At 42.3% G+C, this 23,325-nt stretch overlaps 1 protein-coding gene across 1 annotated transcript in view; it reads left to right on the top strand.

Moving 5' to 3' along the window:
• The window catches only part of LOC139254825 (probable G-protein coupled receptor 139), a 47,919-nt gene extending 25,093 nt beyond the window's left edge, over positions 1 to 22,826 (top strand). Inside the window, exons 4-5 of the mRNA XM_070873839.1 lie at positions 11,898 to 12,028; positions 21,895 to 22,826. Of these exons, the coding sequence (XP_070729940.1) occupies positions 11,898 to 12,028; positions 21,895 to 22,826 (1,063 nt within the window). The remainder of the gene's footprint in view (positions 1 to 11,897; positions 12,029 to 21,894) is intronic.
• Positions 22,827 to 23,325: the final 499 nt, after the last annotated feature.

Raw genomic sequence — 23,325 nt, 5'->3', positions numbered from 1 at the left:
AGGTCAAACTTACATGGCTGTTTAAAAAACATATGGGATCCTTGCCTTTATTAATCGAGGAATAAAGCTCAAATGCAAAAAAGTTACGCGGAATCTTTATTAAATATTGGCGAGTCCTCAGCTGGAGTGTTGTGTTCAATTCTGGGCGCTGTACATTTGAAATAAAGATGAATCCTTGGAGAGGGTGCAGATTAGATTTGCTGGAATGGGACCAGAGATGAGGGATCTCATTTATGCGAAGAGACTGCAGAAGCGACGATTTTCCTCTTTAAAGCAGAGCACTTCGAGGAACGTTTACATAAATGTTCAAACTTATGAATATTTTTGATCGAATTAATAAGGATAAATTATTTTTTTACTTTGCATGAAAGATGAGATCATCTCTCCAGACATAGCTGGGGATGAAAGCCGTGATCTTTTGTTTACGAGTGCGATGCCTTACCACTTGACCACCAGTGCACCCGCTGTCATAACTAGATTGGAGTATCCTAGGTAGTGAACCTCGAATCATTCCAATTAGTTTGAAATAGCACAGTCACATTTTCACAGAAATAGTGTGGAAGGGGGATGCGGCCAACTGTGATGCCTCATTTATATGAATTATTCAATAAAACCTTTCAAATTATCAGAACTTCATACATCACAGAAGGGAGGCCATTTGGCCCATCGTGCCCTTGAAACAGCTTTCCAATTCGTCCCAACGCTCTCCCCATTCTCCTGAAAAATCTTACTCTCCCAGTATTTATCCAATTCCCTCTATACATTGCTGTTGAATCTACTTCCATCACCCTTTCAGGCTGAGCATTACAGATCATAACCAATCGCAGTTTAATAAAAAACATTGGTCCTGGTCTCCACTCTGGTTATTTTGGCAAATACCTTCAATCTGTTTCCCCTGTTGTCCTCGGCCTGATGTGGGTATCACTACAGCTCTGTAGGCCATAAGTTTTCTGCCAGATTTGAGGGCCTGATCTTCGAACACTCTCTTTCTCAGGCTGCCGAAGGCTTCAATGGCGCACTGGAGGCGGTGTTAAACCTCGTGGTCCATGTGTGCCCTTGTTGATAATTGGTTCCCTAGGTATGGGAATACCAGTTAGTTCATTCTCACACTGTTTGAATTGTATGAAGGAAAATGCTTCTTTTTCTCAGGTTTGCAAATCTTGACAAATTTGAGGTCTTCCCACTATTACGCAATTGTTTGGTTAATAATGAAAGGTTAATAATAATATAAAGAACTGTAAAAGTTACATATCAAAAATGCGCGTGGTACATTGAATGAAGGTACAGGTGTGAGATTATAACAAGTGCTTACAATCTGTTCGTAGACATCAGCTGCATTTTTTGGTTAATACACAAGTGATTTTACAAACTACATATCCAATACAGATTTAACATATAGTGGAATAATCTTTCAACCCCGCCTAGAGATGGACCCTCCGAAGCTTCCTTTATTTCCCTTGTGAACGGTGCCGCTTCTAACTGACCGATGTGGCGTTTGAGTCTCTTCAACATGGTTTTGACCAAACGAGTTACTCACATTAAATATATAACCATCAAGAGTTGAGGTATACTAGCACCTGTGAGGCATTACGAAACCAATATCCCTCCAGTGCGAACAATTCCCGATGCTGTCAATTTCGATATCTATTCTCGAGTTGTCCTCCTCAAACACAGAGACATGCTTTAGGGAGAAGATCAGTCGCCTCACGAGTATACTGAGGTGCCACATAATGGTGCAGCTAATACTTAAGTATTCCATTTATTGTAAGTTTCATGTTGCCATAGGCTTGTATATTGAGTAAAACATGTTGCTTGATGGCTGTGGCTAGATGTTGTGTGAAGCAAAAACTGGGACTATTAATGGGACAGATACTGCTTGACCCTGAAACATGGTAGTTGCGGTAGCAGTGACTTAGTAGATTCCTTTTCCCAACTAGCTGCGGCTGAATAGAGAGCTCCATCCAAATTCTGCTGACATGTTGCAATTAATACTGCCTGAATCCCAGTTAAGCACACAAACAGAGGCATATTGTTCAGTTGTTTCCGAAGGGCATAAGCACGTGTCTTCTATGCGGGTGCAGCCCGATAAGTATGGAGCCGCCCAGCTATAATTATTAATCATTGTGACATATGCTGGGGCTGGTTCATACTTTTGTGGAGCTGGCCCTGTATCACATGTTTGTTTTCAACGCAAAACACATGGATTGCGAACTTCACTCATCTAATAATGGGCACTCTGAGTATCAGTCCCATATAAGATCGGTTTCCCAGTACGTAATTCCAGTACATACTGCAGGCATGCTGGACCACGAGTGCTTTTGCGAGTGTACGAATCTGGCAAACACGAGAATGTTGAGCGTCATTTTCTATGTTCCACTTTCTAAAGTCGTTATTGGTTATCCATGATGGCGATTTTCCCTGATCTAACTACATGGTTGTTCTCCAAGGAACGGAGCTTCCCGCAGCTTCTGTTATCGAAACATTCAGACTGACGGTTTTTTAAAAGGGACACAACTCTGAAAGTAAAAAAGGGACTTAATAAACGTTTCCTTTCTTCCTTTATTTAATCATAGATCAATATATCCATTGTCTTTCAACCACATTTATATTTACTAATTATTTCATATTTACAAAAACTTGGAGGGTGGGGTGCTGAATTATCAGCAATCAAATTAAAAACAAAAATTCCGCACTTTAACACATAGTTCCACATAAACGGTCATTTAAACTCAGCAGATGTTAAGTTTTATTGTTCTTGGAAAAAACACTGGCAACTTCAGTGTCGGCTGAACTTTAAATTTCTTCTCCATCGACATTTGAATATTCGCCTCAGCAGCTTTTTATCTAATTGCCTGATTATAATATTGCCAAGGTCCAGGACTAAGTCCAGGCCCTCCTCCTGTTACCCACAGTTATTCCCGCACTGTTGAGTTTTTCCCACTCTGCTACTTAATTGTATACCTTGTTACCACATTAACCGGCATCGGCCCATTCCCACACAATTCGATTCGGATTTGTTAAGGGAAGGGTGTGTCTGACTAACTTGATTGATTTTTTTGAGGAGGTAACAAGGAGTGTCGATGAGAGTAGTGTGTTTTATGTAGTGAATATGGATTTCAGCAAGGCTTTTGATAAGTTCCCACACGGCAGACTGATCACGAATGTAAATGCCCAGGCATCCAGGACAAAGTGACAAGTTGGATCTAACATTGTATCAAAGGCAGGAAGCTGAGGTAAAGTTTGAGGGGTATTTTTGTGACCGGAAGGCCTTTTCCAGTGGGGTTCCGCAGGGCTCAGTACTGAATCCCTTCATTTTTGTGGTACACGTCACAGATCAAGGCTTGAATATTGGGGGTATGATTAAAAAGTTTACAGATGGTACTAAAATCGGCTGTCTGGTTAGTAATGAAGAAGGACGCTGCTGACTGAAGGAAGATATCAATCAACTTGTCAGGAGGGATGAACAGTGGCAAATGGAATTTAATCCGGAGAAGTGTTAATAATGCATTTTGGGGAGGGCTAACAAGGCACGGGAATACAGATTAAATGGTAAGGCACTGAGAAGTTTAGAGGAACAAAGGAACCTTGGAGAGCATATCCACAGATCCCTGAAGGTAGCAGGCCAGCAAGATATACGGTTAAGAAGATATACGGAATGCTTGCCTTTATTAGCCTCAGCATCGAATACAAGACCAGAGGGTTATGTTGAACTGTATAAAATATTAGTTCTGGTCACCACATTACAGGAAGGATGTGATTGCACTGGAGAAGTTACAGAGAAGATTTAGGAGGATATTTCCGGGAGTGGAGAATCTTATAAGAACATAAGAAATAGGAGGAGGAGAAGGCCATACGGCCCTTCCAGCTTGCTCCGCCATTTAATACGATCATGGCTGATTAGATCGTGGACTCAGCTCCACTTTCTTGCCCGCTATCCATAACCCTTTATTTCCTTATCGTTTAAAAAACTGACCATTTCTGTCTTAAATATATTCAATGTCCCAGCTTCTACAGCTCTCTGAGGCAGCGAATTCCACAGATCCACATCCATCTGAGAGAAGAAATTTTTCATCATCTCGTTGTAAATGGATGGCCCCTTATTCTAAGATTATGGACATGAAGTTTACTCTCCCCTATCTGTGAAAACATTCTCTCTGCATCTACCCTGTCAAGCCACCTCATAATCTTACACAATTCGATAAGATCACCTCTCATCCTTCTGAATTCCAATGAGTAGACGCCCAACCTACTCAACGTTTCCTCATAAGTCAACCCCCTCATCTCTGGAATCAACCTTGTGAACCTTCTCTGAACTGCCTACAAACCAAGTATATCCTTTTGTAAATATGGAAACTAAAACTGCACGCAGTATTCCAGGTACCCTCACCAATACCCTTACAACTGTAGCAAGACATCCCTGTTTTTATACTCCATCCCCGTTGCAATAAAGGTCAAGATTCAATTGGCCTTCCTGATCACTTGCTCTACCTGCATACTAACCATTTGTGTTCCTAGCACAAGTACCTCCAGGACCAGCTGTACTGCAGCACTTTGCAATCCTTCTCAATTTAAGTAATAATTTGTTCTATGATTCATTTTTTGCTAAAGTGAATGACCTCACATTTTCCAACATTATACTCCATCTGCCAAATTTTTGCCCACTCGCTTAGCCTGTCTATATCCTTTTGTAGATTTTGTTTGGCCTCCTCACACGTTTCTTTTCCTCCGATATTTGTATCGTCGGCAAACTTGGCCACATTATATTCAGTCGCTTCGTACAAGTCGTTAATATAAATTGTAAATAGTTGGGGTCCCAGCACTGATCGCTGCGGCACCCCACTGGTTACTATTTGCCAACCCGAGAATGAACCATTTATTGCTGCTCTCTGATCTCTGTTCGTTAGCTAATTCTCTATCCATGCTAATATATTACCCCCTATCCCGCAAACGTTTATCTTGTGCAGTAATCTTTTACGTGGCATATTGTCAAATGCCTTCTGGAATGCCAAATACACCACATCCACTGGTTCCACATTCACCCTGTTCGTTAAATCCTCAAAGAATTCGAGCAAATTTGTCAAACATGACTTCCCCTTCATAACTCCATGCTGACTGTGCCTAGCCGTATTTTGCTTTTCCAAATGTCCTGCTAATGATTCTTTACCAATGTACTCCAACATCTTCCTCACCACAGATGTTAGGCCAACTGGTCTATAGTTTCTGGCTTTTCGTCTGCCTCCTTTTTTTAAGTAATGTAGTTACATTTGCAGTTTTCAATCTGCTGGGATCTCCCCAGAATCCAGTGAATGTTTGCAAATTACAAGCTAAGCATCCACTATCCCTGCCGCTACTTCTCTTAAGACCCGAGGATGCATGCATCAGATCCAGTGTAGTTATCTGCCTTTAGTCCCATTATCTTACTGAGTGCCACTTCCTTAGTGATTTTGATTGTGTTAAGTTCCTCCCCCCTATAACCCCTCGACTATCCACTGTCGGAAAATTGTTCGTGTACTCACCATAAGGATTGATACAAAATGTTTGTTCAGAGTTACTGCCATTTCCATGTTCCCCATTACTAATTTCTCGGTCTCGTCCTCCAAGGGACCAAAATTTACTCTAGACCACTCTTGTCCATTTTATATACTATAGAAACTCTTGCCAGCTGTTTATATATTTCGTGCTAGTTTACTTTCATAGTCTATCTTCCCTTTCTTAATCATTTTTAGTCACTCTTTGTTGGCTTTTAAACGCTTCCCAATCTTCTGTCCTCCCATTAGTTTAGGCCACATTGTTTGCCCTTGTTTTTAATTGGTTACCGTTATTTATTTATTTAGTAAGCCACGGATGGCTATCTTTTCTCTCACGCCCTTTCCTCCTCATTTTTCTTGAGAGTTGTGAATTATCTCCTTAAATGTACGCCACTGTTCATCAATCGTTCTAAACTTTACTCTTTTGTCCCAGTCCACTTTAGCCAACTGAGCCCTCATACCTTCATTGTTTCCTGTATTTAAGCTTAGTACACGAGTTAGAGAACCAAATTCTCACCCTCCATCTGAATGTGAAATTCAATCATGCTACGATCACTCATTCATATCGATGAGGACACATTGCATAGGCTACGTTTCTTTTCCTTGGAATAGAGGAGACTGAGGGGTGACCTCATTGGGCAGTATAAAATTATTAAGGCTAGATATAAAGAATGCAAATGGCATGTTTACCTTTGTTGTAAGGGGGTTGGAGTGTAAGATTGGGGAAATCGTGCTAATATTCTGCAGTGCCTATAGAAAGGATCTATTTCCCTCGCAGCGGTGTCAAAATCCAGGGGCATAAATTTAAAATAATTGGCAGAGAGTTTAGAGAGAGTTTGAGGGAATATTTCTCAACCAGAAGATGGTTGGCAGCGGATACTCACTGCCTGAAACCCTCACCACATTTAAAACGGATTAGATATGCACCTGAAGTGCAATAACCTGCAGGGCCATAGATCCAGATCTGAAAAGTGCGATTAGCTGCTTTTTGGCTGGCACAGACACGATGGATCGAAATGGCCTCCTTCTGTGCTGTAAACTTCTATGTTTTTATGATTCTATAAGAACATAAGAAATAGGAGATCGTCTACCTCGACTCCACTTTCCGGCCCGATTCCCACATTCCTTGATTCCCCTTGAGTCCAAAAAACTGATCCAAATCACCCATAAATATACTCAAACATCGGCATTCCACAGCCTTCTGAGTCAAAGAATTGCAAACATTCACAATCCACTGAGTGAAGAATGTCTTCCTTATCTCGGTTTTAATGGACTACCCCTTATCTTAGGACTGTGCCTCATTGTTCCAAAAACTCCAGCGAGGGGAAACAATCACTCATTATTTAGCCTATCAACGCAATTTCAGCATCTTAGCTGTTTCAATGAGATCACCTCCCTTTACTAAATGCCAGAAAGTGTAAGTCAATTCTACTAAATCTCTCATCATAAGACAACCCTCGCATCCCCTGCATCAGTTACCGATCCTGTGTTGCTTCATTTCCAAGACACCTTTATCCTTCCTCAGATTGGGAGACAATTTCCAGGTATGGTGCCACCAAGGCACTGCACAATGTAAGCATGATTTCCCCACTCTTCCACTCCAACCCCCTTAGAACAAAGGACAACATGCCTTTTGCATTCCTTATTACTTGCTGTACCTGCATGTGTGGTTCTTACACAAGGACATGCAACACTCGCTGAACAACAACATTTAAAATTTTCATACCATTTAAGCATATTATGTTTTCCTATTTTTCTTCCCAAAGTAGATACGATCACATTTCCCTGCATTACACTCCATCTGCCAGCTTACTGCCAACTCACAGTCTATCTATATCCCTTTTCAGACGCGTTGTGTTCTCCTCACAAGCGTACGCTCCCACACAGCTTTGTATCGTCAGCAAACATGATTACAGCACACTCGGTCCCTTCATATGGGTAGTTAATATAGTTTGTAAATAGCTGAGTCCGCAGCACTGATCATTGAGGCTCCACAGTAGTTACCAGCTACTAACCTGCAAAAGATCAAATGAACCCTACTCTTTGTACCTTTCCATTAAGAAAACCGTTAGCCATGCTCATATATTACCCCAATACCTGAGCCCTTATCTTGTGTAATAACTATCTATACCGCATTTTTTGGAATGCCTTCTGGAAATCCAAATATACTGCATCCATTGGTTCCACTTTATATATGCTGCTCGTTACATCCTTGGAGCATTATAATACATTTGTCAAAAACGATTTCCCTTTCATAAAACCAGATTTGCTCTGCGTGATATGATTTTCTGCGTGCCCTGATTCCACTTCTTTAACAACGGATTCCAGCATTTTTCCCCAAAATTGATGTCAGTCTAACTGGCCAATAGGTCTCTAGTTTCTCCCCCTCACTTTTCTTGAATAGCAGTGTTATATTTGCACAATTCCATCCCAGAACAGCATCAGTAATCAACTGAATTTTGGAAGATCAAACCCAATACATCCATTATCTCTGCGTCCAGCCTTTTATAAACCAACATGTAGCCCGTCAGATCTAGGGGGGTTGTCAGTTATTAGTCCTATCATTGCCTTGTACTTTTTCTACTTCTATTCGTTGCATTATGTTCCTCACCCTCATTAGACCCTTGTTTCCCCAAAATTTTTGGTCTGCTTTTTGTGTATTCAAATGTGAAGACTGGTACGAAATATTTTTCTAAAGTTTCTGCCAATTCCTTACACCTCATAATGTTTTCTCCTGTCTCAGCCTCTAAGGGACCAAATCACATTTGTGCTACTCTGCTCCTTTTTACATTCTTGTCGAAGCTATTGCAATCTGTTTTTATATTTCTTGCTAGTTTTATCTCATTTTATATTTTTCCACATTTTATCAATTTGCTTGTCATTCTTTGCTGGTTTCTGAAATGTTCGCAATCCGCAGGCTTACGACCACTCTTCGTACTATTATAAGCATATTACAATGTAATGATATGCTTAACTTGCTTAGTTAGCCACGGATGGATCACTTTTTCCATGGAATTTTTCTTTCTCTTTCTGTCTTTGCTTCTGTCCGTGTAATAGTGAGAAGTAACTTGTCCTTCCAAGCAGTTCCACTCTAGTTTATATCGCTTTATACCCTGAAACATTGTAACAGATGAAACCACCGCATTCCGGCGTCCCAATTTGTCCCACAGCTCATAGGCCATATGTTCTCAGCCTCCCTAGCTGGTTTGATCATTATTTCCTAATAAAGTTCCGATCGCTTCTTTCAACTTTTGGGTACAAACTTCAAACTCTTTTTCTAGTTCTGTATTTCTATCATTCATCGCTCGTGACCCGACTGCGAGTGCAGCTGATACACACGCCTGAGTTTGCAGGTGCTGTAGCATACATAACAGGTCATGGGCCCTTATGAGATGTGCCTTGAAAGTCTGCATTGTTTGGCGAAGTTACTTTTCCAGATTAAGTAATTGCAGTTTTTTCAGGCTTAGCTGTTTTTTAGATCAATGATTAGCTGCTCACTCATTTGTTGTAATCCGAACCATGGTCTGCACTTTTCCAATCTGATTGCATTGTCATCCACCTACTTTTGGATGAGCCGCTGCAAATTAACTTCATAATTACAGGGCAAAATCGCCTTGACTAAATCCGTCCCACTCAGCTTACCCACGTGTTTCTCTAAGGCTATCTCTATGTCAGTTGTACAGTCAGATATTCTGCGACATTTCGAAAACTGGCAGGTGTACAAATATCCCTGCACTCCCCAATGGCTATCCTTCCTCGAACAATGTACCAGCAAAATGGGTCAGCCTTAGAATGTTTTTAAACCCAAATAAACACCACCGTTTTGTCACACCAGATTTTGCTAGGGTTTTTGCATGCTTTCCCAATTGTCTGACGTTACTTCAAAATGCACAATGTTCTTTTATTAGGTATTACACAAAGGTGAGCATTTATCAGTAGTTTACAGTATAGAACGAAAATGATATCACGCGTGCTGCCTCAGGTAGTTTTAGTTGCCTTTGATAGGAGTCTGAAAGAAACAGTCCAACGCACCAAGGCTCTCTTACATCTCACCACGCCTGGAGTATCTTCTGTTCATTGGCCCTTGGGTTGGACTCATCCCACTCGAGGTGTTCTCTGCTCGTTGGCCTTTGCCATGGAATCAAGCCGCTTGGGCTATTCTATGTTCATTGGCCCTTATCTTGTGTGTTTTTATCCGGATCCTCCTCCCGTGGGCCACTACTGCCTGGTCCCTCTCCAGGCTCAGCCCTTGCTCCTGGTTCTCTACAGTCTAACTCTCATAAGTGGCTCTTTTATACTACATTTCCAGGCGGTACCATGAGTCGATATTGACACAGGTACCATTTTGGGGTATTTCCAAATGGTGGGAGTCCAATAGGGCGTGGAGTTTCTTTCAGACGAAGGAAAGAAGAGTCGGCCCTCTCCACATCCATAACTTTGATGGACAAGGGCTGATTGACTCGTCCTCAAGATGCCATATATTTATGGCTGAAAAATTACCGGCCTACAAGAGGGGAAGAGAGTTGTTCTTCCATTTTATCTTGCTCTTGCTTTGTCTCAAGGCTTTTGCCAGCAACTTCAGAACATGTGATCTCCTATTCTACAAATATTATTCTGTCCCAGGCTTCGTACTTCCAAGAACCAATTGTAAAGACAGTGCATTATGTCGTCTCAAGACCAATTAGTTGATTCTCACATTGCATTAATTGCATGAAGTTAGAATGTTTCTTTTTCTCAGTTTTTCAATGCTTGACAAATTTTAGGCTTCAGGACTACTGTATACTTGTTCGATTAACATGAAAAAGATGAACATATAAAAAAAATAAAAAGTTCTATTTCAAAAATGCATGTGGTACATTGAATCTAAACACGTGTGTCAGGTTGTAAGACGGGTCGACAATCAGTTCGTAGTCATTAAGTACATATCTGGCTAATAAAAATGAGATTAAAAAAATACATATCCAATCCAAATTTAACATATAGTGGTATGTTATTTCACAGATGAGCCTTTGTTAAGTAGTGCTGCAGTAAATAGTGCAGGTTGGAGCAAGAAACTCCCACTCCAGAGACGTCATCACACATATCTGGCTGAAATTCCAGTGAAATATAGAGGGAATGCTGCACTATCGGCGGTGCCATCTTTCAGATGAGTGTTATGTTCTCCGAGGAGGGCGTAGACGGTCCTATGGCACCATTTCTAAGAAGAGCAGGGGAGATATCCAGTTGCACTAACCTATATTTATCCCGCAATCAAATTCATGACTAACGGAGATTAACTTGTTATTGTAACATTGCTGTTTTTGGAACCCTGCTGTGTACAAATTACCTGCAGCATTTGCTACAAAAGTAGAGTGACTAAAGGTCCAAAATTATGTAATTGGCCTTAAAGCCTTTTGCGACATCCGTTGGTTGTGAAAGGCGCTATGTAAATTCAAGTGTTTCTATAAATGCGGGAAATATTGAATTGGGGACTAATTGAATGGTGGAGTATGTCCGAGCGACTGAATGGCCTACTCCTGTCCCTGCATTCCTCAGTCTCTATAATATCACAGAACATATCAACGTGAAACTACGGCAATGGTTAATTGTAAAAGATAATGAATGGAGCAGCGTCGAGAATCCCCACCGCAGCCCAGGAAATCCATGGGGAGGTAGATACCCAGAGAGATTCTGCTTCTCACGTGTCAGAAGCTATTCTAATACTGTACCGGTCCCTTGTCACAGTTAGCCCTCTGGAAACGGTTTTAAAATAATCTGTTACGTTTGAAAAATGTTAATTGCAGTGAAACGAGGCTTATTTCGAGCCCTTTTGTATGGTTACATTTTTCTACCCTAGTTTTTAGATTACTTTTCATTCTAGGTGTTGGTGCAAATCCCGACTTCATGCAGTTCTAAAGATATACATTGCTCATTCAATTGCAAACCTCAACTCCGAGATTGAAAGGGATGATTGTCAAACGCCGGGAGTGGGGTAAAATTTGAAATTTGATTGGGAATTTGGGGAATTCACTTCGTGCATCGACTGGAGTGAACCGCATCATTTAACAGGAGGAAAACTGAAGCTGTTTCTGTTTAAGGTGCGGAAGTCATGCCGGCAGAGCCCGGCTTTATGTATATTGTTAGTTAGAAATGTGAGCAATGTATTAGGCCAAGGTTTTGGGCAGTTTCACGTCAAACATTGTATTATCAGTTTGGATATAATCATTGCAGCACAAACATTACAGTGAAAGGAGTTGACGTGCTGCAAAATGACTGGAAGTAATATCAATGCACCTGATCTTTCATGTTCCCACGGGAAATGTCCCACAATTAGCAATGATGTTTTCTCTTAAGCTCTCATCTCACAACTCATTGGATCTCTGTTTCCAGTGGCAATAGTCATCATCATTTCTCGGACAGAATGAGAGTTCCTTACATTGCCTATCCCTTTTCCTGGTTACCACCAATTCTACAGGCAGCAATGATTTACTATCCGATTATAGCAGCCATTGGAATCCCCGGTAAGTGATTACATTCCGTTACTAAAGTTGTGAATAAATTTGGGATAAACTGCGTTATCTCCCATCTCACTAATTGTCTTTTTGTAACGATCCTTCACAATTCAATTCAGATGCAGAAATTCAGTGACAGTATTTCTCGCTCAATCTTGTTCATTGACTGATCATTTGGTGACTTTTCAATTTTCTTTAACCCACATAAAACCGGCCGATTATTTCCCCCCTGTATTGTCTTTCAAACTGGTTCCGTTTTATCTGAGAATCGTGCAATGTGTAAATCAATGGATTATTTTAATTCGATTTTTCCTTGCCTGCTATCCTTTCCCGTAACACTCGGTAATATCTGACAGATTATATTTTACTGAACATTCAGCGTGTTGCAAAATGCTCCATTGACTCCCGCTGTGGAGATAGACACGGACAGCCGATCATGGACACATACCTGGGAATTCGGACAGTCAGGACCGGGATTTGTTCAGTCCCGTTAATCAGAATCTACCCGCTGTTCTCGGTCTGGTTCCAGCAAAGTGCCGGATATTATTCCTGGTCATCACAATCCATGCCGACTGTGGGATTGTGCTCCATGCAGGAACACAGACTCTCTCCCTCATCTTCTCCACTGACCGGTGACCAGCCTGTTCACAGACTCGCCTTCAAGCTCCCAGCGGAGATTTTTCTGCCTTCAGCAGGTGGAAGGCAGCTGGTTTCTGTCACATCCATTCCTGCAGCGGTAAACATCAGACCGGGAATCCGTGCTTTGAGAGAGCTATTGAAACAAGGCAGCGGCGCTCTATGCAGCTGTCCTGGGTTTGTCCACATTTAAAAACCCGTTTTAGATTCAATACCTACATTTTAACCAAAGCACCGTCTCCATGCCGGGTCATGGTCCCTTTATACGAATCGGACATATTTATTGTTCAGACCAAACGCTTGCAGGGTGATAGAACATCGACGGTACCCTCAGTAAGCCTGTCCGCTCGGTTATCCACACACATTCACTTTAATTTCGCTTCAGATAATGAGTGATCGAGGAATTTCTAGTCACATATGCCCACCCGGTCGCCATATCCCTCTATCCTCCAGCCACGGACCCAATCTACTTTCAATTCTGACAGTTTCTGCCTCAACCTCTATCCATGTGACTGAACTCCACCGCCTCCCCAATCCCTGTATAAAAAAGTTTCTCACGCTCTCTCTTCTCTCTGTTCCATTGTCTTCTATTTCATCTACTTTCTACAGCGCCTCGTTCTGCAACACACGTCTACTGGAATCAGTCTGCTTCTATCCACCTTCTTCCATCCTGTCAATAATTTTAAAAACATCTGTCATATCGCCCTGTAATCTGTGTCACATTCCTCTAACTCACATTTCCAGGTTATGTGGCAGAGCCCAGGGTATCGAGCCAGTGTGTCTTATCACCCATTGTACCACTGACTAACTTTCCCTCTTCAGTTGGGAAACTGAAATCTCACATTATGTCTCCTGAGTTCCCACCACCCTGTACTAATAAATTGCCTTGCATGTCTGTGTTTGAAGAAGTATGATCAGCATTCAAGTCCAATATTACGGCTGTTGTTTTTAACACTCTGCAGAGTCCGTTTGAAGATTTTACTCAATGAGAACAGATTGAAGTGAGTTGTCTCACTATCCCGCTGACTCCCACAAATCTCAGGATCAATGCAGCCCAATGCTCCTTCTGCAAGTTTCACCCCTGTATTACTAAGAATATATCTGACTATATCAGCTCACATGGTCCGCTGCACCATGTGCCGCACCGAGCGTCCCCATCATTTCGCAGAGATCAATATATTTGGATTTATTCTATTACCGTTTCCGGTGTTCCAGTTCTCGGCGTGGTAATTGGTGTTCCCGGTAACGTGCTTAGTTTGTGAAGCAAAAGCGCCAAATTGTTATTTCCATTCAAAATTGTGTCAGCTGCGGTAATTTTAACTATAAATATGATCAGTACTCGGTGCATTGGAATATCTGCTCCCATCGTCTAAAATTGTATTACAGTGTCAGTTTAGTCCCTGCTTTGAAAATGCTGCTCAGTTATTATTCGTTCAAATTGCAACTCACATAATTAGCGGTAATCTTACGACTTGTTTCGATACTGTTTCCGATGGCGGTGTAATCTAAACCAGAAGTCATTATCCTAAAATTGGAACTCGGCCATTTTGGAGTGAAATCAATAAACACTTTCTCATACAAAGTTTAGTAGAAATCTTAATCTTACTTGGTGGAATCAATTATTAAGTATGTCATAGCAGCGCATTTGGAAAGAGGTGACATGATAGGTCCAAGTCAGCATGGATTTGTGAAAGGGAAATCATGCTTGACAAATCTTCTGGAATTTTTTGAGGATGATTCCAGTAGAGTGGACAAGGGAGAACCAGTTGATGTGGTATATTTGAACTTTCAGATGGCTTTCGACAAGATCCCACACAAGAGATTAATGTGCGAAGTTAAAGCACTTTGAATTGGGGGTAGTGTGCTGACATGGATTGAGAACTTGTTGTCAGACAGGAAGCAAAGAGTAGGAGCAAATGGGTGCTTTTCAGAATGGCAGGCGGTGACTAGTGCGGTACCACAAGGTTCTCTGCTCGGGCCCCAGCTATTTACACTGTACATTAATGATTTAGACGAGGGGATTAAATGTAGTATCTCCAAATTTGCGGATGACATTAAGTTGAGTGGCAGTGTGAGCTGCGAGAAGGATGCTATGAGGCTGCAGAGTGACTTGTATAGGTTAGGTGAGTGGAAAAATGCATGGCAGATGAAGTATAATGTGGATAAATGTGAGGTTCTCCACTTTGGTGGTAAAAACAGAGAGAGAGACTTTTATCTGAATGGTGACAGATTAGGAAAAGGGGAGGTGCAACGAGACCTGGGTGTCATAGTAAATCAGTCATTGAAGGTTGGCATGCAGGTACAGAGGCGGTTAAGAAATCAAATGGCATGTTGGCCTTCATAGTGAGGGGATTTGTGTAGAGTGGCAGGGAGGTGTTGCTACAGTTGTACAGGGCCTTGGTGAGGCCACACCTGGATATTGTGTACAGTTTTGGTCTCCTAACCTGAGTAAGGACATTCTTGCTATTGAGGGAGTGCAGCGAAGTTTCACCAGACTGCTTCCCGGGATGGCGGTACTGACCTATCAAGAAACACTGGATCAACTGGGCTTGTATTCACTGGAATTCAGAAGAGTGAGAGGGGACCTCATAGAAACTTTTACAATTCTGATGGGTTTAGACAGGTTAGATGCAGGAAGAATGTTCCAATGTTGGGGAAGTCCAGAACCAGGGGTCAGAGTCTAAGGATAAGGGGTCAGCCATTTAGGACCGAGATGAGGAGAAACATCTTCACCCAGAGAGTGGTGAACCTGTGGAATTCTCAACCACAGAAAGTTGTTGAGGCCAATTCACTAAATATATTCAAAAAGAAGTTAGATATAGTCCTTAAGACAAGGGGGATCAAGGGGTATGGCGACAAACCAGGAATGGGGTACTGAAGTTGCATGTTCAGCCATGAACATGCTCGAAGGGCCGAATGGCCTACTCCTGCACCTATTTTCTATGTTTCTATGTTTCAATGTTTTACACTCGTTCTCCCAAAATCCTGTCAATTAACGGTCAGTTGTAATTTTACAGACTCTGATCGATAGATTTGGTAAGGTCAGGGTATCAAGGGATATGGAACGAAGATCGTAATTGAAGTTAGGGTGCCGATCACCCATGGTCTACTGGAATGGTGGAAAAGGCTTGTGGGGCAGAATTATCTAATCCTGCGTTCTTGTGCGTCAAGCACCCAGAGTCATCATTTCTGCAAAGACAGTTCCATTAATCGCAGGTCTAATTTCAGTTTATCTATATGTTCTACAAAAGTAAATGGCCGATGATATTTTTGCAGCCAATAGAGTTTCCAGCACTCATTTTAACAGGTTACCGATTGCATAAATCCGTGTCTCGCAGTATTACCTGGAGCGCCTGTTTATTGCTCTGTCGGTCCTGAGGTGATTATTTGTCAGATTTGGGTCTCTATCGGAAATTCCGAGAATATCTATCCTCCATTTTCTCCAAACATTGCGAGATGTTTATTGATATTACAATGCTTTTGAATTTCCCACTCAAAATCTAACATTGTTCGGCATTGTATGTCTAAGAGCGATGCGGTTCTAAGTGAGAATGAGCCCAGTATTCACACAATGGGATGTCGCTAGGTTGTGGAATTTTTTCAGTAAATCGTTAGCAACGTCAAGACCGTCGCTAATGTTCTCCCCTTTACATGCTCTGGTTAAGTTATCTACCTCGCCTTTTACTGTAACAGTGGGGGCTCCCATCTGATTCAGAAGTTTATGGGTTTGATACTCTGTCGAAAATCTGGGCTCACATTCGTATGCACTGACTATCCCATGGCAGTGTTTCCGAATAAAGCAAACCTTAGCCAACTTTACCAACTAGATATTGTGTTTGTGGATCTTGTGTGCATATATATAGACATTTAGTTACATGACAAGGTATGTTACGAAGTTGTAGAAACCATCTTCTGACAAAAAGTGAAGGTCCATATAAATTTTGCTAGACTGTAACAAACAAGTGTTTTATTGCACGCCATTTCTGACAAATACGGTTGTGTTTTCAAGCAATTCCTGAACCCACAGTGTTGATGTATTTATTCAGAGCTGAATTCGTGCACCAAGCACAGTTATACCCTGTGGCGCAAATTTCATTTTTAAACATTTGGAATCAGTTATACACACATGTAATGATTATATTGGGACATTGCACTGGCAGTGGCACAGGAGACTGAAGGGATGGAGAGCTTGGAATATGCAAATATTAAGACACAGGAGTAATGATATTTTGATTTGTCACTGGCAACAGTGGTGTTTGGATTCTGTGAGAGAAGGACATTGTTTCCCTTTTTGTCCTGTCATTATATAGCAGCTGCAATAGCAACAAGATTAATTGTCAAATCGTTTTGTTACTCGAATATTTGCTCGTCAGGTATCACCAATATTTAAACTGTGACTCTGTTTAAACCGAGGAGACAATGAATTAATTGGCAATGCCATTTCTGCAGCCACCAATCTCCCCAAATAGCCCCTCACCATCACCATTGATGCCTTATTTCCTATTAAAAGAATTAATCTCTCTCACTCTGGCCTTTCCCCTGTACGGCCCTCATTCTCGCTCACTCAATTCCAAGGGCCGCAGACTTCTACGGATGTGGCCGAAAACTGGTTTCACCTTTCAACGCCAGATTTGGCTAGATCACATAAAGTATTATCGGACCCGACTCATGTCTGCCAAAACTGCTTACTATTCCAACATCATTGTAGAATGCAAATGTAACCCCCGGCTAGTATTCTCGACTGTTAACCATCTTGTGAAACTCCTCTCCCCTGTCTCCACCACACTCACCTTCAACAACAAGTGTGAGTAGCTCATGGAATTATTTGTCTCAAAGATTGAGACCACCCAATCAGCTGCCTCTGCCACTTCTCTTCCTTCCTCTAGCCCAACGGGTCAAACTTCCCCTCAGTTTCCACCATGAAGTCGCATCTCTCTCTAGTCTCTCCCTGATCTGCCTCTCTTGACCTCTCCATGCTCATCTTATCCATGAGACCCACTTCCTGCTCACTTGACCCTATTCCCACCAAGCTGTTGACCAGCCAACTTCCTTTTCTGACTCCCGTGTTAGCTGACACAGTTAACGGTACTCTCAGCTCATGTCCTCTCGTCTCCTTCAAATCTACCGTCATCACTCCTCTCCTCAAAAAACTATTGACACTATTCGGCTTGCAAGCTACCGCCCCCTCTCCTACCTCAATTTCCACTGCTAAGTCCTTCAACATGTTGTCGCCTCCCGGAACTCCATGTTTTAATCCCTTTAGTCTGGTTTCCGCCAAGCCACGCTGCCGAAACAGCTCTCATCAAAGTCACAAAAGTCATCCTTTGTGACATTGTCAAAAGTAACTTTCCCTCCTCAACAGTCTCGACATTTCCGCAACCTTTGATATGGTTGAGTACTCCAGGTTCCTCCAATGCCTCTTCACCACCCTCCAGCTGGGTGGCACTGCACTCACCTTGTTCCATCCATTTCTCCCTAATTGTAGCCAAAAAATCACTTGCATTCGCTTATATTCCCACGATCAAATATATGCATATCGTGTTCCCCAAGGATCTATCCTTGGCACACTCGCGTTTCACCACTATATGCTGCCTCTTGGCGGCATCATCCGGAAACACAGCGTCAGTCTCCACATGTAGACTGATGATACCAAGCTCCATCACACCACCACTTCTTTCGACCCCTCCAAGGTCTCTAAATTGGCAGACTGCTTGTCCGACATCCAGTACTGAATGAGCAGAACATTTCTCTAATTAAATATTGGGAAGACTGACGACATTCTCTTTGGTTCCCGCCACAAACTGTGTTCCCTAACCATCGACTCGATTCCTCCCTTGCTTCTGTCTGTGACTGAAGCAGACAGTTCGCAAACTAGGTGTCCTTTAGAACGTGAAATGATCTTCTGGCCACATATCTGCGATATGTCATTGCTATTTCCGCCCCTGCCTCAGCTCCTCTGCTGCTGAAACCCTCATCCATGCCTTTGTTACCTCTAGTTTGTAGAGCTCCAACACTCTCCTGGCTGACCTCCTACATTCTACCCGATGTAAACTTGAAGTCATTCAAAACTCGCCAGGGCATGTCCAATCTCGCACGAAATCCCACCTTTGCTCGCAGAGCTACATTGATCCCGGTTCAACAATACCTCAGCTTCAAACTTCTCCTTCTTTGTGCAAATCCCTCAATGGCCTCGTCCCTCGCTATCTCTGTAATCGACTCCAACATCGCAACCACCCAAGATGTCTGCGCTCCTCAAATTCTACCCTCTTGTGCATCCCTGATTATAACTGCTCAACCATTGGTGGCCGTGCCTTCAGCTGTCCGAGCCCTGAGCTCTGGAACAGCCTCCCTAAATCCTCACCGCCTTTATACCTCCCTTTCTTCCTTGAAGACAGTGCTTATAACCTACCTCTGACCAAACCTTTGGTCATCGGTCGTAATTTATTCTTATGTGGCTCGGTGACAAATTTATTTGTTTTGTCTTGTAACACTCCTGTGAAGCACCTCGGGAAGTTTTATAAAGGCGCTATATAAGTAGAAAGTATTGTTGTTGTTGTAATAATGTTCTAATTGTTGAATTAATGAAGTGATTTGACAAATACTGAAGAGGGGACATGATTTTAGCAACTTGCATGAGGCTGTATTCTTCAGATACATAAATTACTGACAGATCTGGCCATTTGCAAAGTCCAGTCGGAAATATTATCTCCTCATATCTTCGCCATTATTTCATGCAGCTCACCAGCTAACAACTCTGTGGAGCACTGTCACCACACGGACTGCAGCGGTTCAAGAAGGCGGCCCACCTACGTCTTGTAAAAAGCACAGGACGGCCCATCTCATGTGTTTGATTCAGAGTTACTGTGTCCATTTTTCTCTGTAGATTTCCATTATACTTCTATATCCATGGTAAACACAGGCCCCTCCCCCCCCATATGCCACACACTCATACTTAACTATATTAATCTTATATACTCATGTGATTTAATTTCCAGCGAATACTGTATTGTCTAAACACAGTTGAACGGGAATGCAGTTAATTTTTCTACACCAGCCGCCTTATCTTGTTCAGGATATCTTTTCAGTGCCGATGTTTCTTTTGTATATGTAGTCTCTCTCTCGCTCTCTGCCTGTCTCTATTTCTTTACAAATGAACACATGGAACTCTTTACGTATATCAAGTTGGAACAACTGCTATATGTCAGACTATCCTGCACACCAAAGGAATCCGAATCAAACACTTCTGAGCATATCTTACATTGTTGATAGATTGCGCTGGAAGCTCAGGTACATATAATGTCCCACATCCCCTGGGATGTACTTTCCGCCAGTCTTTATCACCAGAGAGACAGATTCTCCATATTGCTATGTTCCGGATTAATATTAAAGATGGATTCTGCCAATTCAGAGCGAAGACCTTAACATGGTGCGTTTCTGAAGCTAAATCTCGGCAGGTATCTCCTGGGCTGGACTGCAGCCTCTATTGTCACTTTTACTGTATCTTTGCTTCGGTCCAGAGATCGCCACCCACAACTCCCTCTGAAGTTTGCTGCATTATTAGAGGCGTCAAAAGCGAGGTGAAGATTATGCCCCTTGTGCCATTGTGCACTTTGGAATGTATATTTTTCCTAGGATCGCAGAAGAAGGTGCAAAGATAAGGTTGTTTGTTCATGATCACATCTGAACTTCTCCCCCTTGTGGTTATTGCTAGAGTTTGTCCAGAATGGGGTTGCACTGTACACGGCACCAATGTAAAGACCTGAGACTTCCAGCCAAGAAGTCAGTTGATCAGATTAAATGTCCATCTGTGGATTATAAACGTAACTGTTGCAACTTGGCTGAGTTCAAACATACCAACTCCCCTATTATCGTGGTGTTTGACAGTAGTTTGTCCAAAGGTTTTTACTCATAGCCTCCAGTCTGCGAATAGAACAGGAGAACTCTGAGCCATTTCGTACACACACCGTGTATCCGCTCCACTTTCCTGTCCACGGACCCAAATCCCGCACTTTGTCTCACCCTCGGTTGTTCCCCTTTAGCATTCACTGCATTTCGTTCAGGCGTCTATCTCACCGCTCTCGAAACATCTCCCAATTTAGAATTGACCATTCATGACTTATTTTCAAATAGTTTTCTGTTCATTTCTTCTTCCGTCACTGAACTGCTATTTTCGCAATTATCCAGAACTCATTCTCACACTGTCAATTTATTCATATATTTAAATAACCAGTAGTTTACTCAGATCTCCGGTGGATTTCTACACCACTTTCTACGAAGTTGCAGTGGCAGAAGGGTAACAGCTCCGAGGAAATTTCCAGAGTCCATTTGTATATTCTATAAACTATGTGAAGTCGTTTATTTTCTTGTTTTTACCCCACACTCACAGATATTTAACATTGCAATTGTATGTTAAAATCCTGTTAGAAAACATAGAAACATAGAAAATAGGTGCAGGAATAGGCCATTCGGCCCTTCTAGCCTGCTCCGCCATTCAATGAGTTCATGGCTGAACATTCAACTTCAGTACCCCATTCCTGCTTTCTCGCCATACCCCTTGATCCCCCTAGCAGTAAGGACCTCATCTAACTCCTTTTTGAATATATTTAGTGAATTGGCCTCAACAACTTTCTGTGGTAGAGAATTCCACAGGTTCACCACTCTCTGGGTGAAGAAGTTCCTCCGCATCTCGGTCCTAAATGGCTTATCCCTTATCCTTAGACTATGACCCCTGGTTCTGGACTTCCCCAACATTGGGAACATTCTTCCTGCATCTAACCTGTCTAACCCCGTCAGAATTTTATATGTTTCTATGAGGTCCCCTCTCATTCTTCTGAACTCCAGTGAATACAAGCCCAGTTGATCCAGTCTTTCTTGATAGGTCAGTCCCGCCATCCCGGCAATCAGTCTGGTGAACCTTCGCTGCACTCCCTCAATAGCAAGAATGTCCTTCCTCAGGTTAGGAGACCAAAACTGTACACAATACTCCAGGTGTGGCCTCACCAATGCCCTGTACAACTGTAGCAACACCTCCCTGCCCCTGTACTCAAATCCCTTTGCTATGAAGGCCAACATGCCAGACAATTCGCTGTTCTGCTAGACAATTCGCACAGCGGTAAAGAGTTCAGTTCCAATCCCCAGATCCTTCAGTAAAGTACATTTCACACCTAATCCTGTGTAACTGGCTCCCTTGCTGTAACCTGACGGCTGATTCCCTGTTTCTGTGTGTTTACCTTTTACAGCTAATGTGGTGACGATTGTGATCCTGTCCCGGGGAAAGTGCGGTCTCTCCAGATGTATCACTCGCTACCTGGTTACCATGGCAGCGGCGGATCTACTGGTCATAATCAATGATGTGATACTGGTTCGGATTAATGATTATTATTTCCCGACTACTTTCCTGCTCATCACACCTATGTGTTCTTTCGGTGCAGCGCTGGTTCATGCAGTCACCGATATTTCTGTCTGGTTAACAATCGCTTTCACTTTCGATCGTTTTGTTACCATTTGTTGCCAGAATCTGAGGACTAAATATTGCACCGAGAAAACTGCATCCCTGGTTATAGGAACCGTGTGCCTGCTATTCTGTATAAAAAACATCCCCTGGTTCTTTATATATGTACCCTACTATATAATCGACAATGTACCCTGGTTGTGTAAAGTAAAACCCGAGTATTACACTGTAACTGCTTGGGTAGCATTTGGCTGGATTAACCGCTGTTTAACCCCACTGCTCCCAATATTCCTGATATTGCTGCTCAATGCTCTGACTGTAGGATACATTATGGCGGCAAGCAGAGTCCGCAGGAGGCTGAGGGGCAGCAAGAATGTTGTGAATCACAATGATCCGGAGATGGAGAACCGAAGGAAATCCATCATCTTACTCTTCGCTATATCTGGTAACTTCATACTGCTCTGGATGGCGTATGTGATATTTTTCTTATTATACCAAATTACAAACCACTATTATTTTACAGGTTTCAATGACCCGATGCTTATTGCAGACAGTACCAGCTACATGCTGCTGCTTTTGAGTTGTTGTACAAACACGTGTATTTACGCAGTAACCCAGACGAAATTCAGAGATGAGCTGAAAAATGGGTTGAAGTATCCTCTGAGAATAATATTTAATTTAGTTCAGGAAAGAAAAGTTCAGAGCAATTCCCAACATTAGATCTGCATTACATCACATATCGTATCCTGAGTTATATTTTGCCTGAACCCCAGCAGGCTACAACTCAGGCCCAGGCTCATTGAGACATAACACTGGGCAATATCTGACAAGGCCTGCGGTTTCCTATGTAAGTGTCTGTGAACAATGTAGAAGAGCATTATGTAGACAGTGGGTTATAATAGCGCTAGCAGTTTAATTGGATTAAATCATGCTCCTGGACACAGAGAGATACAAGTCCCAGCATTGAGGTTTAGGATGTTGTGACCATGGAATGTTTATTGCTAGATGAACATCAGAACACGTGGATTATCCCAGGGGAGTGTAAAAGGAGAATACGCCTTTCGATTTAATAGCTGAAGAATATCAGGAAGTGAATGATAACTGTATTGGTTTTTGTGTGTGGAATTGCCTGGAGAATAATAAACAGATCATGATATCAATCAGCATGTATTGTCTTTGAAATTTTACATTCTCCAGTTCACGAACAGCTTCTCCATCA

The sequence above is a fragment of the Pristiophorus japonicus genome, unplaced genomic scaffold, assembly GCF_044704955.1.
Source record: "Pristiophorus japonicus isolate sPriJap1 unplaced genomic scaffold, sPriJap1.hap1 HAP1_SCAFFOLD_58, whole genome shotgun sequence".
Classification (NCBI taxonomy): Eukaryota; Metazoa; Chordata; class Chondrichthyes; family Pristiophoridae; genus Pristiophorus; species Pristiophorus japonicus.
This window is presented reverse-complemented; position numbering and strand designations above follow the sequence as displayed.